Below are 16,373 nucleotides of genomic sequence, written 5' to 3' on the forward strand. Positions count from 1 at the left end.
ACACTTTTTGTCATAAGATCAAATCCTAGTTTCATGATCAAATATTAAATTGTATCATATTTATTGTAAGTCATTTATTTTCCTTCGTGTTGTGTATTGTTTGCTCATCTGTTTGAACTTTGAGTGTTTTTGTTTTTGTTACCTGCCGAGGGACTGCAGATCCAAATTAGCATTTGTGCTAACTTCTGCATGTTTTTATTTTTTGTTGTCTTGCCGATGCTTATTTACATGCTCTTTGCTTATCAAATAAATAAATAAAAAGTAGATACTTTCTGCAACATTGCATGCAGTGCAACTACAGCATGAGGTCCCTCAGGGTTTAATAATGGTCCCCCTTCTTTTGTCCCACCTTACCACATTAGCATATACAGTATATTGTCGCTTCTCCTTCAAGTCACACCTTGTCATTTCACCGGCCTCTGATGACTTACTTTACTTTACTAAGGTCACCTTTCATGTATCACAGCAAACATTCAGGTGGTTCCCAGAAATACAGGATACAAGGATGGGGAACTGTCAACAGGAAGATGAGAGACGCCAGACCCTACAATGCAGACGAGCTATTAAAGCAACCTGGGCTTCTACAGCTCCGTTTCCACCATGCCGTCCGGTTCCGTTTTGGCATGGTACACATTTATCGGTGTTTCCACCATCAAAAGTCAGGAAGGGTAACAAAATAACTGATCCGTACAGTCCTATTTTTTTGCTACCTTTCTGTTGGCGGTACGATCTGACCCTAAAGGTTGGAGTCCGTTGATTGGCAGAAAGAATCGTCACTTCCCGTGTGACAGAGGTAATAACGGACGAACACAAAACACACCACGTTGAAATATCCTGTGGATTTGGAGAGAATCATTTTAAGGCTGTTTTTGTTTTTTGCCTCGGAGATGCTGACCTTCCGAGGATTCTTTGATCTGTGTTTACTGTCTCACATTCTTCTTCTTTGTTGTATTTATTGGCGGTCTACACATTGTTGCACCGCTTTGATTTAGTGATGTGTAAGGGTATGGTTGGCTGTGAAAAGGCGAGCAAGATCAAGGAGACTGTACCAAACCGTACTGAACTAAACCTGACCACTTCAAGGCTTATAACACCTCAGCAGGGCCACAGGCTGATGCTCCATGTTCTCCATCGCGTTGATGCAGTAATCCGTGCAAAAGGATCCAAGTATTGATCGATAAATGAACGTACTTTTCAGAAGGTCGACATTCAGTCAAAAGTAAATTCTGGGCTTTTATTCCTGAATTTTGGAGACAGGAGAATAGAGTCAGAAATCGGAGAGAAAGAGGAAAGACATGCAGGAAAGGGTCCACAACCTTGGCCACATGCTTGTAGGACCACAGCCTCTGTACATAGGGGGGCGCTAGCACCAACCACTAGGCTACCAGCGCCCTGATGTCCTAATTCTTTTATAGATGCACATGAACAGTAACGGTATGTGTTTGCATCTACTTATCTGCCCTGTTTCATTTTTTCTTATGTAAAAAGGTGCTATAAAAAAACACACATTTCAGCCTCTCCAATCTGTGCAAAGCCCACCTGGATGTTCTGAATGCTGAGCTCCAACACCTCGTTGGATGCCGTGCGGATGAAGTGGACGTCTATACCGGACAGCGTGGTGAACACGAGCTCTTCAGGAGCTTTGTTGACTAGAGAGACACCCAGACCTTCCTCCAAGTTCACCAAAACCTGCCAGAATAAATACAGAGAAGATTTTAGAGATGAGAGTTTTTTGTAGGACTGTACAAGGTAAATTTAGCTTCTCCCACCCGGCTCAGATTGTTGTGTGAGTCACAACATAAAAATAAAGATGAGCAAATATTATTAAAGATATTCAAACTACGAATGTGTAATGCAGGAACTTTGAGTTTCCTGTCAGGCATAAAGGTCTGTGACACACAATGGTGCATGAAAGTGCTTCAATGGAAAAGTCTCAAAGGCTCTCGTACCTCCAGCTCCTGCTCCGGCTCTGTCTTCTTCACTTCCTCTTTGCTCTTCTCCTGCTCGGTGCTCGGGGAGCTGCGCAGCATTCTCCTCTGGTTAAAGTCACTGATCTGCAAACCAACAAACAAACAAACTTCTGTCAGCAGAGATGAAGCGATTCAGCACGGCTGTGACTGGAGAGTAGATACTATCTGATGTTATCGAGGAACTTAAGCTCATTTATATTCTGTCACTCTGTTATCTGATTTAGATTCTTAATAACAAGCGTTTTGAAGAAAACAACAGAGATAAAAAAAAGTGCTATCAGACTTTAAGCTCGATCTTTAGAGTGACCCTTGAAGATCAACAAAGAGAAGCACTGTGTTAAAAAGGAAAAGCTGCATCAAATATTTCTTTTGAAAACTTTGAAAATTATCAAGTTTTCTTATCACTAAAACAATTAGCGTTAGCCTAACAAGCTCTTCATTATCGTTCTGATAAGAGTCAGAAAATATAATTATTGTTTTCACCTGAAGGACTCGTGTGGGTCCGTCTGGCAGCACCTGAACCGACAGGACCCCAGAACCAGGTCTCATCTTCTGGTTGATGAACTGCTGCTCGGGTCCAGGCTCCATCAGCCCCGAGTCTGGTCCCAGCACCACCTGCGCTCCGTCATACAGGCCGGCAGCACCACCCTTCGCCTGAGGGACAAAAGATGTTTCTTAAAATAAACTGAAGAGGGAAACAAGGACAGGGTAACAAAGCTGAGGAGTTTTAGTGAGAAGTAAATCCAATGTAACGTTTTGATAATTGATTTAAAGTTTTAGTTATTTTGTTTAAAGTAGCAATATATAACTCTGACACCTAGTGGTTAAAATGGGTACTGCAGTCCAAATTCTGAACATTGTATTGAGCTGTCTCCCACCGCCCCCTCCTCTCTAAAGTCGATGCTCACGCAGGTCACCATGTGGTGAACACTGAAGCTTCAGTGTTTATCCAGCTCTGCATGGGTCTGTAAACCTTTCTGTGCTCTAACCTCTCTCCGTTTTTCAAAAGCATCTCCAACATTGATCCTAGTTTGAACACGTTTCTGCTCGTGGAGCTTATTAGAAACATCTTTTGACTTAGGGGGATTTTATAAACTAGAATTTCACAATCATTTCAACAGAGCTAGGTGTACCTACCTGTACCACCAGCCGGGGAAGACCACAGGTCAGCATGTCTGAGCAGAAATACCACGTCTGGGTGGTGCTGCGTCGTGAGTCCGGCCTCCTCAGCATCAAAGGCTCAAAACTGGGAGAGAGAGAGAGTGAGAGAGAGAGAGGGGGGGGCGAGAGAGAGAGAGGGCAAGAGAAAGAGACGGACAGAGAGAGAGAGGGAGAGAAAGAGAGAGGGAGAGAAAGAGGGAAAGAGAGAGGGTGAGAGAGAGAGGGAGAGGGAGAGAGAGAGGGAGAGAGAGGGCGAGAGAGAGAGAGAGAGAGAGAGAGAGAGAGAGAGGGCGAGAGAGAGAGAGAGAGGGCGAGAGAGAGGGCGAGAGAGAGAGAGAGAGAGAGAGAGAGAGAGAACATGTAAAAAATTGGCTGAAACATGCTTTGCTAAGTTTAAGTTTACTCTACAGCTGCACGCTGTACCAACCTGTTGTCACTGACAGCTGCGAGCCCAGCGATGTCCAGCACGAGAGAGGATTCGAGTGGGCGTGGCTGAGCGGGTTTGCTCTGCGGCGGGGACGAGCCTTCGTGACACAACATACCAGAGCCGGTCATCCTCCACAGCTGGGAGCGCTTTCCTGGCTCCTGCACGGCAATCACACAACATTTAAGAACCCCGTTACTTAATAAAACCTTTTCCTTCTGCTTTTTCTATACAAACATTTTACACATGGAATCTTTTGAATAAATAAGAAGTTCTGTCGGATTAATGTTTCCTAGAGCAGAGGTCCCCAAAAAAGCTGAGCCCCCCCCTCCAGGCCCCTCACAAAATAAGGTAACACACTGTTTTTAAAAATAACATTAAAACGTTTTCATTGATGAAATCCTGTTGGAATTTGCCTGCACACTTGTCTTGACCCAAACACCTTTTCTACATCTAACATGATTTTATTTAATATGTGCAGATCTAATTGTGACAGCCTCAGCGCAGACAGAGCCTCGAGCCCTCCCCTGAGATCTCAAGCACCCCCCTAGGGGGTCCCTGGAAACTCGAGGGGGGGAACCAGTATCCTAGATAGTAAGGCATGACATTAGTATTCGGGTCACATTTCAGGACTCCTGAGTTTTCATTACAAATTGACTTCCGTCTTTTTTTTTTAATCCCTCAAACTATGAATTTTAAATCTTCAGATTGTGTTTATCCATTTAGTTTTGTTAGCTTTATGTTAGCTACTGGAAATGCTAATTTAAGGTAATTTATGTGCTACAGCTAATTACAATTATCGATCAAACACTGAATCTGGCTCAAACTGGAAAAATGGCACCGAACAAATGGAGAAGTTTGAGAAACTGTGGTCCAATAGTTTGAAGACTCATCATGGATCTTCCAGGCTGCTGAAGTTTAAATAACCTAACAAGGCAGTACCAAGTGCTGCCCTCATGTGCCTGTTTCCGACTCCTTCTTTTGATTTGAGCAGAAAATCAGAGGAAAACGTCCTGATATTTGTTTCAGGTGTCAGAGTCATAAAAACAGAGTAAGGAAATAAAGAATCTTTTTTTTTTTGACTCATGTTTCCCTCATACTTTTCCACTTGTTTGCCATCTTCCCCACACTCACAACAAAGTATGTGGTTCATTATTAGGTACCAGAATCCAGAATTCACAGTCTGCTTTTAGAGGAAAAGTTTAAACTGACTTCTGATTACGGTAATCTATCTTTTAAATCAGTACCTTCTTCTTCAGGATGACCCTTTGAGTCTTGGTGTCGACATCTAGAACCAGCTCAGCAGAGCTCACCGGTCGCTTCTTCCCAACAGGTCTCCTCTCCACACTCCTGCATAGACAGAAAGATGCTGGTTACCTTCATCACCTAAACTTTTATATTATTGATTCAAAAATAGTAAATGTTTCATTGGTCGTACTGTGAGAACGTGTGCGTGGCAGCGATGTAAATGAAGTTCTCGTAGTAGAGCTTGTTGTACTCTCTGAAGAAGTTCATGTCGGCTGTGACCTCTGAGGATCCGGCTCCCTTCACAGTCAGGGTGAGGTAGGGGGGCAGCGTGGGCTCGTCACAGGCGTAGTCCAGCACCGCGCCTGCCTTCACCTCGGTGTGCAGCCGGATGTCAGCCACGCCGTGCTGCCACACCTGGATAGGAACCTGCAGGGATTCAAAAACAATGGACTGAATGAACTCTGATTCAGTGTGAACTCTGAGTGACAGAATGGAAACAGCTCTAAACGTAGACGCAGTGTTTCAAGCGGAGACAACAAAGGGGCTGCAGCTACAAAATAAAATTAATGAACACTGAATCGCCTGCAGAGAGCTTCAGGAAGCTTTAAACTCGGAGCATGTCTCATCCTTTCTGACAGCAGTGACAGGGTTTCTCTGATCCTGACATCTTTTGGTAACTTCCTGACACAAACGTTTAATTAATCACATCTGATTCAACACCATTCTTATCTTCCATAACGGCCCGATTACAAAACGATGAGTGGTCCAGCAGGTGATTACTTTTTTCAAGTAAGTGTGTCCCTGCTTTAAGGCTCTGACAGACCAAGCAGATGGTAAATAATTTGAATATTCGCTTAGATGAACAGCCAATCAGAGTGATTCCTCTCAGCAACTGCGCCGACAGACTCCGACGGTCGAGAAAAAAAAAAGGCAGATGGGTAGCAACGGAGCCGGACACACTGAAAAAACTAGGTTGACGATCACTCACCGACGGTCCAACTAGGACGGCTGACGATCTGGAGGTCTGTGTCAGGGCGTTTAGAAGAAAGTCACGCTACAGGAGGCGTGTTAACGGTGTCTTACCTCAGAGATGTTGTCGATGCGAAAGGGTGGAGGCAGCTGGTCGGTGTCGGTGAAGGAGATCTGGTACGTGGCTCCCTTCAGGGTGATCTCAGTCCGCAGGAAGAAGCAGTTCCCCAACGTGTCCCTGATAAAACAAAGATCCACTTAGAATCAATCAGAGGCCTCGTTTATTCACATCAGTTGGGGTGAATATATAGGATTTCTTGTACTTAAAGGGATACTTCGCCCGTTGAAACATGAATCTGTATTGACATTGGGTCATATATGTAGTAGAAATGTGAAATACATTTTGAAGTTGGTGCCTTTCCGAGAAAAGGCTCTTGTGGATGAAAGACACCAAATTCCAGAATGCACAGCACCGCAGGCCACTCCCACTAAGGTCCTATATTTACAGACTACATATACGTCCATTTCCTCAACTGATTCCAAGATTTCCCAGCTCGAGCCGGCCCTGGCTCCTTGTTTCTGGGAGTGAGTTCCCACCCACTGATCTGTGATTGGCCTGTAGCTTCAGTGCTCGAAAATATGAGGAACTAGCGTTGTAGTTTAACCCCGCTAACCGCAACAGCTTCCAGCGACGCAGAAATTAAAATTTTTGCGTCACTGGAGTCTCCTTTTCAGACTTAGAAATACAAAGATTTCCCATCTGAGGGTGGGATGCACGACCATTCAAAAATACTACCAGGTTTTCTAATGATACAAAGCTTAATGCAAATGGGTGAAGTATCCCTTTAAATTAGGTTCTGTTTGAGCCACAGTTTGCACATGCTGTACGCTGTACATTCAGCTCACCTCATGTTGACGTGAAAGGACTTTGGTTTGTTGACCTCGAAGCCTCCCGACCAGGTGCAGTTTTTTGTATCCATGAGGCGCACACACAGCAGCTGGTCGTAGTCATTGCGAGGCCAGTGGAAGACGACGCTGGAACCCGGCAGGGTGGAGATGTAACCTTCGGGGTTAGCGGTACCCTGTGGAAAAAGAAGTTCACAGCTTGGATGCAGACAGCCATGAAACTTAGCGTTTTAAATGCATTCCAACCCCTCCAAACATCCAAACGCCACGTGGGAGTAAACCTGAGGGTTCATTTCTCACCTTTCCTCTCGCGAACTCCCTCTGAGCGAAGGCCAGTTTGTGCGTGGAGCGGTTGTCGAGCAGGTAGCGCGGTGCGAACGTCACAATGTGAGTGTCTCTGTAGCGTCCTTTTCCTTTCCGCACGCTGATGCCTGTTTTCAATCACAGAGGGAATAATGATGTGACTTTATTACACTCGAGAAGTGGAGGAGGAAAAAACATGAAAAGATCTTCTGTTACATGAAGGCAGAACATCTTGGGTGCATATTTGTGGTGCAGAGTGATTGTGAGCACCAGCTGAAGAGGCAGACGTTCCTCATAATCAGAAACGGCCGAGTCTCGATCAAAGGCAAAATATTTAATTGAAAGTGTGACAGATTTCTATTCATTTGGCCTGAATGAATCAACGCCGAGTACTTTAATTCAGTCTAATACACTTCTGCAACTCAGCTCTTTCTCTTCTTCTATAACTCCTGCTTGATGAGAGACTGTGTGCAAGAAAAATGACCTTCAATTTCCTGAAAAACGAGCCTGAGCTCACTCTCAAAATTACTAGTGAGGAATTTTTCAGGCTTTCAACAGCCAACGCCAACTCAGTGAAATGATTGTCCCAGATTCCAGTCCTGCGTTTTCAAAGGGCAGAGGAGCTCTGATTTAAATCCTGGGTATCAGACATTAAACAAGTCTCTGAATGAACCAGCTCACCTATGTTGTAGATGAGTCCAGGCCTGTTCCCATGCATGATGACCTTCACCGCTCGGACTCCACTCCCTCCGTCCAGCGAGAAGCCCTGACACCAGCCGGGGACTCCGTCCGGGTGGATCCCTTTCCCGATCCGCATCGTACACCTGGGGTTAAGATGGATGGAGAGACAAATGTAATGAAAGACCTGAAAACTGTTCCATGACCATGACCATCTACAGCCTATCAGTCCATGAACAGATCTATATTTAACTAGATGTGCTGCGATCGACCGGCTGGTGATCAGATGATATCCAGCCTGTTGGGTTGTGATTGGTGACCTCTAACCAACCTCTGGTTGGTTATCTCAAATATATCTGAGTCTCTGCTGATCTCAGATTCTCACCCGCACACCTGGCAAGTTTCATCGCATGCCCACAGCCACACAAACACTAAGCTGTCTCCAGTGAGATTTTCCATCAGCAGAAGTGATAAAGCACTGACTTACTCTACGATAAGCAAAGACTGTTTCTTAAAAGCTCCTTTTGCCTGGAAGTATCCTTACAAATTTTTGTTTCACTTCCACACTGTCCATACGTTTATGTGCGCTCTCTCTCCCTCTCCTTCTTTTATCCTAAAACCTCAGCTGCAGAGAGACGTATCACTCTGCAGGAAATATAATAGATATAGATATAATAGAATAATCATGTTGATAATCGATGGGGCTGCATGGTGGTGCAGTGGTTAGTGAGACAGGAGCCTCTCTCTGTGGAGTCTGCATGTTCTCCCCGTGCGGGTGTGTGGGTTCTCTCCTGGTACTCCGGCTTCCTCCCACAGTCCAAAGACATGCTCGTTAAGTTAACTGCTGACTCGGTAGGTGTGAATGTCCGTCTCTATATGTCAGCCCTGTGATTGACTGGTGAACAGTCCAGGGTGTAGACCCCGCCTCTCGCTCCATGAAAGCTGGGATTGGCTCCAAACCCCCCCACGACCCCAAACGGGAAAATAGGTATAGATAATGGATGGATTAGATGGATAATCAAATTATAAAACAGAATTTAAAAACTTTATGAAAGCTGTTCACTGAGGCAGCGGGGTACAATAAAAGCAGACTGTTCAGAGAAATATCCTGATGAAATAGCCACCATTTATAGATATTTGATGATTAATTCCTAAATGACACAAAGCAAAGGGGCCAAGATTTTTCTCAACCACAAAAGGATTTTTTTTTTACTAATTTAATGATTTCTCCATGGTGGGAACCCTCCATCTGTAGAGAAGAGAGAACAGTCTTTGAGAGTGAAAAGCAGAACACAGTGGTCAGACACTCACATAGCAGGCTGCTCCTTGTCTGTGTAGCAGAACAGTAACGGACTGAGACTGCGGGCCAACTCGTGCTCCTCAAACTGTCCGGCTGCGTCGGCTTTACCGTTGTCCTGACGGAAGATTAACGGCAAACCTGATGGAGGAACGTGGCGTTAAGAGAACGATTGCAGAGAGAACAGTTTGGATTGATTTGTTTGTTTCCACAAAGATGCAAAAAAAAAAAAACCCTTACCAGTTTTGTTGATCAGCCAGTAGGGGGCAGAAATGAGGATCTTCAGCGCTCCCTGAGCCCTCAGGATGATGCGGATGGTGAGACAGAGCAGATGTTTGTTGGTGTCGTACAGCCTCATGCGGACCACGTAGTTCTGCGTCCCGGGGGGGATCAGCAGCTCTTTGCACACCGGGAAACTCTCCAGCAGGACTCCTGAAGGAAACGCATCACAGATTCAGAACAAACACAAAAGTTCAGGGAATGACCGGCTGACAAGACGTTGAGTGAGTCCTGACCTAGCTCCATGTTCTGCGAGGTGTCTGCAGCATGAAGCACCGCCTCCTTCCCCGGCTTCAGCGAGCCTTTGATGGACGTCCCTTTGATGTAGAAGTTGAGGTCGCAGGGCAGCAGGTTGGCGAGCACCATGGTGGGCAGCAGGTAGATGGTGTGGCCCGGCTGTCTGTAGATCTGCTTTGCACTGCCAGAAACCCTCTTAGCGGGCTGCTGGTCCGGGTAGTTCTCCTTTTTGATGACCACACAAAACCTGCAAAGACCAGAGGTGATTACTGCCAGGTTTTTAAAAAAGACAAGAACTAAGAGTATAACAGCTGACCCGGCAGAATCTACCTGAAGTTACGCTTGTTGTTGTCATCAAAGTCTGCAGACTGACACTCCCTCTTACTGCTGCTGGTCTCCCCGGGTCGCTCCACGCTGGTCCAGTGGATGGGAACCTTACAGAAGAACAGACCGAGGCCTTTGGGCCGAGCCTGCAGCCGCCAGGATGTGAGGTGGAGGGGGACCGCCAAGGCCTGGCTCGGCAGGATGGGGGGCAGCACCACCGGTTCTGTCAACACAGGAACACAGTCATCTTAAATCTGAACAACAAAATCTAAATATCAATTCAAAGCAGTGGAAAAAACAATCTTACTGTCAGGAGCAGAGGGGCTGTCCAGTCGGACCTCCATAGGAACATCCAGCCGGTTCTTCACCATGAGGGCGGAGCGGACTGTGATGACTTTCCTGGCGCTGCCCTCCATCGTGATGGAGAAGACAACTCTGACCGGAGGGAGGGCCGAAAACTGACGGGACGAACAGATTCAATGCAAAACGTCAAGTCCATAAATTCATATTTAGACTTTAAAGCAAACAGATTTCCTGTAGTTTAAGTCTTTAAAAGAAGCAGAGTCTCTATTTTATATGCACAGATGAGCGATTAGGACTTACGTAAACATGTGGGTGGATGATGTTGGTTCTGCTTATAGGACTGCCGACCTATTGGAAACATTTAAGGAAAAAAACATTAAGACACTAAGACACAATTCTTTGAAAAACCTCAAAATGTCTAAAGCGGACGCTGTTGCTTTGTCCAAACTCTCCAGTAAAGAGACCCCCCCCTGTCTGTCAGGTATAGTCTCCCGCTGTAAGGTGCATGTGTGAAAAACCAGGTCAGGAGGATTTCAGGGGCAGACCGCCTGAAATACTCCTGAATTTCTCAGGAGATTTTATGTGAAAATGTCTGAAGAGTGTGTGACTCACAGTGTTGGAGGAGCTGTTTCTGTCTGCGTTTGCATAGCGGAAGAAAACGCCCACTTTGTCCACAGACACGGGTTTGACTTGCTCCCATCCACAGACCCGGACCAGCAGCTGGTGCAGCTTCAGCTCATGGGTGTGTCTGCAGAGGAAGAGGAAGCAGCAAGAGATGAGTGATAAACACGCCTAATCTACAATATGCACATGTGTGTAAAGAAAACAGCTGTTTTTAAATCGCTCCTCTGTGAACAGAGCTGTACCTGTGTCTGAGCTTCTCACGTGCTTCAAACTCAAAGGGGATCTCCTCCCCGGGCAGCACCTCCCTCCACTGACTCACATTGTGTGTGTCATCAGTTCCTGTACCGTGAACCTCTGAGATGGAGTCGGCACTGCTGCTGTGAGACAGCGCCACCCTGTGGAGAAAACGTGAACAGTTTGAGGTGGAGATCAGGAGGGAGAAAAAAAAACTCTCTTCACATCTTCATAATGAAAAACCGATATTAACTCTCGCAGATTATCTGTTGGATTTTAGAACTAGAACAGGTAGATGTAATAATTTAATCTTTGCAGTAGTTATTTTGTGATCTTGACCTGTATCAGGTGTTCAGCATACAGACTTTTAATCATTCTAATGTTAATGTTCTTGTTTCTTAGGGTTGATCCAAATCGCTGAAACATGCAGGAAATAAAATGCAAAGCTCAAAAAAAGGTCACACTAGGTGTTCTCAGACAGCAGGAACTTTTTCATAGTTATAGGAACTGTTAGAAACCTCCCCCCTTTATTATTCACTCTCCACCGCAGGAACTAAGAACTAATTTAGTGCCTAGAACCCAGTTTAGAGGAACCTTTTTAGCTCCTGCTTCAGAGGAGGTACTCTCCCAGCAACATGGGTGCAGACATAAAAAAAAAAAAAGTCCCTATAGCGTGCAGTTCTCAGGGAACTCCGTGGTGGAAAGTTCCTCTTCAAAAAGTCACCAGAATCAGGACTACTAATTTAAGCATTCCTATACGGTTTTTCATCCAGAAGTCAAACAACAGTTTCTGCATCAAACTTGGTTTAAAGTAGTCAGAGGCATTATGACATCATAAGAGTACATTTTCAAACTGCACTTTATCTGCATAATATTCTTTTAAGGTTTATTTTTGGGTGTTTGGCCTTTATTTGATAGGACAGTGGATAAAGGAGGAAATCAGTAGAGAGGGGGGAATGACATGTTGGCCGCCTGCTTGGAGGCCGTTCATGGGACATGACCTAACCGCTAGGCCATCTGCACCCCATGAACATATTCTTTGTTTGAAAACTCATCAAGCTTCTGTTCTTATTTTTTTTAAAATATGAAACATTACCTGACTTTTGATGATGTCATGCTGAAATCAAACAAAATAAACCGTCTGCACAAGTTTCCAACATGTCTACCTGAATGATGTCGATCCACCTTTAGTCTGGATTCTGGTAAACGTGGCGTTCCCTCACGTATCAGTACGCTGATCTATATCTCTTTTTAAAAACACATTTCTATAAATGTACTTTCTTCTAATCTGAGCGTTTAGAATTTGGACAATTTCCAAATGAAGGCAGCATCGAAGGCGGTTCCCCCGAGTGTTTCTCTTTGTGTCGGATTTGAACCCGGGTCGCCCGCTTAGAGGCCACCGTACACGGCGGCGCACGCACTAACCACTAGGCTATCGACAACGCCACTTCTATCCTCTGGGGCTCTCTTGTTGTATAATCACCGAACTATAAAGTCTTGACTTTTCTAATGAAGGTCTTCCACTTTGTAACCCCACTTTAAGAAGTTTTATATGAATACAGTTGATTATTGTTATTCTTCATGGTCACACCTACCTTGTGGGTGTCGTGGTCAAAGTGGCAAACCACATGGTACATCCTGTGTGGTTACGGAGCGCGTACGGCACAAACGGCTGCCTCCTCTTGGACAGTTTTACATCTGATTGGGAACAGAAATGGAAAAAAACAAAAAACAAATCAGGTAAAAGACATGGGCACTTGATTTTACATGATTCAGATCTAGCTTTAGCAGCTAATGTTGAATTCTTAAAGTCATGCACTTGCTTTCTTCTCAGTCTGTGAGACTGGAAAAGCAGCCAAAGCAACCGGGGCCTTGAGATGATTTCCTTTAAAGGGGGACTCCACCAAATTTACAAAAACAAAAAGATCAACAACAAATCAAAGAGAAAATACGGCTGAATACGTAGCTATGAACACGGGCTGTAACTGAATGTTTTGGATTCATCATGAAGTGTTTCTGGGGCTTGAAACAAACTTAAGAACTGAACAGAATGATCCACTCTTTAAAATGTGTCCCCATCTTTGTAGATCTTATTGGGAGTTTCCCTTTAAAAATGCAACTTGTTTACAAATGATTAAAGTTATTCTACACATGAAAATAAAGCTCCATATGTGAAATCAGCTGTAAACTTTAAAGGTCACATATTCTGCAGAATCCTCTTCCCCATGTTCCTCTAACTCTAATATATGTCTCTAGTCTGTCTACAAACCCCCCAATGATGAGAAAAGTCCATCCTCTCCATCTTCTGCCTGTTCCACTTTTCAGAAAATGTGTGCTCAAACAGGCCGTTTGGAGATTTTCCCTTCATGACATCACAAAGGGCAGTAACCCCCAGCTTTAAGTCCCCCAGGTGTGTGACACTCCCACAGCTAGGTGTTTGTTCTGCCCTCTGAGTCTGCCTTCTCACCGTAAACAATAATATATGGAGCGAGAAAGCACCGAGTACACCCAAGCCCTTCCAGAGAGGGGGCGTGGTGAGACACAGCTCATTTACATATTTAAATGTACAGACACAGAAACAGCCTGTTCTGAGCAGGGCTGAAATAGAGGGGTTTATAGGCATGATCAAATACAGGATCAGAGTGGATTTAGAACAAGAAACTTCACACACATGTTTTGAGGAGCTCTTAGACTTTTTTAAACTGAAGAAAAGGAGGAGGATATGTGACCTTTAAAGGAGTGAAACATAAACGTAAACAGCATTATTTAGATCGTCTTTGAGGACAACTTAAGTGGAATGTGCTGATCAGATCCTGCTCCATATTTACCATCAAACAATAATCGTATTGTTTGCAGGGGTTTGAAAATGACAGTACACTCATGTACCACAATAATTAAATAAAACTTATTGAACAACAAAAAACACTTTAAAAGCAGGCGCAGGTTTGAATAAATGCATCAACAGCTCTGTGTCCAGCAGTTGCAACTTTAAGTTTGCAAGTCAAAACTAAAATTATTTTTTCACAAGATTCAGCGCACACAAGATTTAACGCCTTTTGCTTCATCACAAACTTGAAAGCCATGCAAGTAATAAAAAGAAGAAGTAAATCAGCCGTCTTGTGTGCGCTCAATCTTCTGATTTGCTGTCAGGATGATGTTTCCTGGCATCACCTGCACTAAGATATTTGTTCTGACAGTGATGTGCAAAGGGCGTCCACGTTTGTGTAAAAATTATTTCATATTCATGAACACACCCGACGTGGTACAAAAACTTCTGGACACAAAGAAACTGCAGAGAAATGACTGATGGAAAAAATGCAAGTGTATCATTGTACGCTCCTCTTATACATCCTACACAAGATGGACAGTGTGGCAAGCACAAACATTCACAATGGATTCAGTCAGTGGTCATGCAGTGGAAAAAGTCGCACTGTAACAGATCAAACAGAAGGAGAAGACAGACGGGCCGGGCATGTATATGTTAGTTATTATACTGTCATCAGCACGACTAAAGCCAGCGATACTACTGTCATCTTTGAGTTGTGAAGCAGATTTAATTGAACCACAGCCGGCACCAGACAGAACTCCCGAGTCCTGACCCGTAAAAATGAGCAATAAACAATATGTCTTGGATTCATGGTTTCATAATCATCCTGTGACGCCTGATGGTCGAGCACCTACTGGGGACGCATTTTTGAATCCTGTTGTAAATCATGTAATTACAATTGAGGATTCCTCTTTCAATCTGTTTGATCTCTGAGGAGGTCAAGATCAGCGAGGGGTCAGAGAAGAACCCCAAACCTGGTTTTGTTAGAATAGACTTCAAAGCTATTTGTAAAAGAAGCTAAATACATGACATTTGATCTTTGTGTTGATTTGTTGGTTTCTAAGTGACCCTGTGGAGTTTTCGTGTTAAAGGCTAAATCTGTGATTTTTCACACTTAAATGTAATATAAATCAAGTATATCCTCTGAAAATAACTCTGTGAGTCATGACTGTCTACAATGGGTGTAACACCCGAGTCCCACTGTCTGTGTTTGTTTTCAGAGTTTTCAGAGTCCTATCTTCAGTTTGTTTACATCGCCCGAATGGCCGGCTGACTCCTCCCCTCGTGTATAAAAGTTGTTTAATTGAGGGACTAGAGAAAAGAAGAATAACATACTGTACTCACTGCTTAACTGTGTTTCTAGATCACGCTCATTTCAGGTAAATTTACATGCAGTGTGAAGATACGAGCATAATAAAGATCGCTAGCATTAGCATGCTAACACAACAATGCAGCGCGAGTTGTTTTGGTTTCATGCAGGTGCTCGAGCGACATCTGCTGGATCCTCCTTGAAGTGCAAACTAAATGGGAAATCAAAGCTTCATAGTGTCTGTGTGGGTTCTCAGTTAACCAGGTCATGGTGAATTTGAAGCTTGATCCAAACTGGACTTAGCTGAAGATGTTGACGATGTTTCACCTTCTTGGGTTCTAAACTAACTGTTCGACAGAGCAAAAAAAAAAAATGAAGCCTCTGGGGATCATTATGAAGGATGGTCATATGGGAGTAGTTAGCAGAGTCATCTGTGGGTCGTTGGGGTCACATGTTTTAAGTACGAAGAAGGGCTTCAAGTTGTTAAACTTTTGGTGCGTTCAATTTGATCTCTGAAGTCGGAAATTCTGAGTTGCCTCTCTCTGACTTTCCCTCAGAATCTATAAAGTATGTATCTATCTTTAACTGCTTGTGATTACAGCCTGTCCTGCACATGTTTTATATGAAACAAATACATGTGTGTGTCTGCAGATTGATCATAAATGACTTGACTACTGGCCAATATGAGGACGGTGATCTCTGAGTGATCTTCTAGTTCCTAAAGCGAGTGTTTTCTCCTGATGTGCAGGAGGAACAGTGTGGCGTGTTCTGCTGCAGGAGACTGTCTGGGCGGCTAAACTCTGAACTGTACCTCTGGAGTGAATCTGCTGCTCGAGGCAGGTCAAGCTGGCAATGCTCCTAGTTCTAAGGTGAGCAAGAGGAGCACCTGACAGCAGAGAGAGGGACAGTTACTACACAACAGAGACACATGCAGAGGAAACACACAAGAGGGTTAAAGAGAGGTTCATCATCCTCATTCTGTACTCTCCAGCAATCAGCACGTCTCTGCAAATCAAGACTTTTACAAACAGTGCAGGTCATGCTTCACTTCGAGTCATCTCCGTTTCATTTACAACATATCACAAGTTTATCCACTTCCTGTTGAACAGACGGACCACAGGAACTTGGCTGATGAGCTGCAGGTTTTGATAATAATTTGATTGACGAATGTTACATGTATGACTTAGCCTGGTTAGCTAATATCGCAATAAACTAAACATCATCATGAAAGGTTCAAGCAAGGCAGCTAAACCCTCACAGAAACCATGGCAACCCGTCAA

At 44.2% G+C, this 16,373-nt stretch overlaps 1 protein-coding gene across 1 annotated transcript in view; it reads right to left on the reverse strand.

Annotated features, from left to right (window-relative positions):
- The window catches only part of vps13d (vacuolar protein sorting 13 homolog D), a 60,107-nt gene that overhangs the window by 12,265 nt on the left and 31,469 nt on the right, over positions 1–16,373 (reverse strand). The window contains exons 40-60 of the mRNA XM_065961033.1: positions 15,905–15,979; positions 12,553–12,655; positions 10,966–11,118; positions 10,712–10,847; positions 10,400–10,447; positions 10,104–10,254; positions 9,803–10,019; positions 9,472–9,719; positions 9,197–9,388; positions 8,971–9,097; positions 7,663–7,805; positions 6,979–7,109; positions 6,679–6,854; positions 5,887–6,010; positions 4,994–5,229; positions 4,803–4,905; positions 3,559–3,716; positions 3,108–3,216; positions 2,454–2,624; positions 1,950–2,054; positions 1,540–1,689 (exon numbers count right to left, since the gene is read on the reverse strand). Coding sequence (XP_065817105.1) covers positions 1,540–1,689; positions 1,950–2,054; positions 2,454–2,624; positions 3,108–3,216; positions 3,559–3,716; positions 4,803–4,905; positions 4,994–5,229; positions 5,887–6,010; positions 6,679–6,854; positions 6,979–7,109; positions 7,663–7,805; positions 8,971–9,097; positions 9,197–9,388; positions 9,472–9,719; positions 9,803–10,019; positions 10,104–10,254; positions 10,400–10,447; positions 10,712–10,847; positions 10,966–11,118; positions 12,553–12,655; positions 15,905–15,979 — 3,056 coding nt within the window. The remainder of the gene's footprint in view (positions 1–1,539; positions 1,690–1,949; positions 2,055–2,453; positions 2,625–3,107; positions 3,217–3,558; positions 3,717–4,802; positions 4,906–4,993; positions 5,230–5,886; positions 6,011–6,678; positions 6,855–6,978; positions 7,110–7,662; positions 7,806–8,970; positions 9,098–9,196; positions 9,389–9,471; positions 9,720–9,802; positions 10,020–10,103; positions 10,255–10,399; positions 10,448–10,711; positions 10,848–10,965; positions 11,119–12,552; positions 12,656–15,904; positions 15,980–16,373) is intronic.

This window comes from Labrus bergylta, chromosome 12 (genome assembly GCF_963930695.1).
Source record: "Labrus bergylta chromosome 12, fLabBer1.1, whole genome shotgun sequence".
Taxonomy (NCBI): domain Eukaryota; kingdom Metazoa; phylum Chordata; class Actinopteri; order Labriformes; family Labridae; genus Labrus; species Labrus bergylta.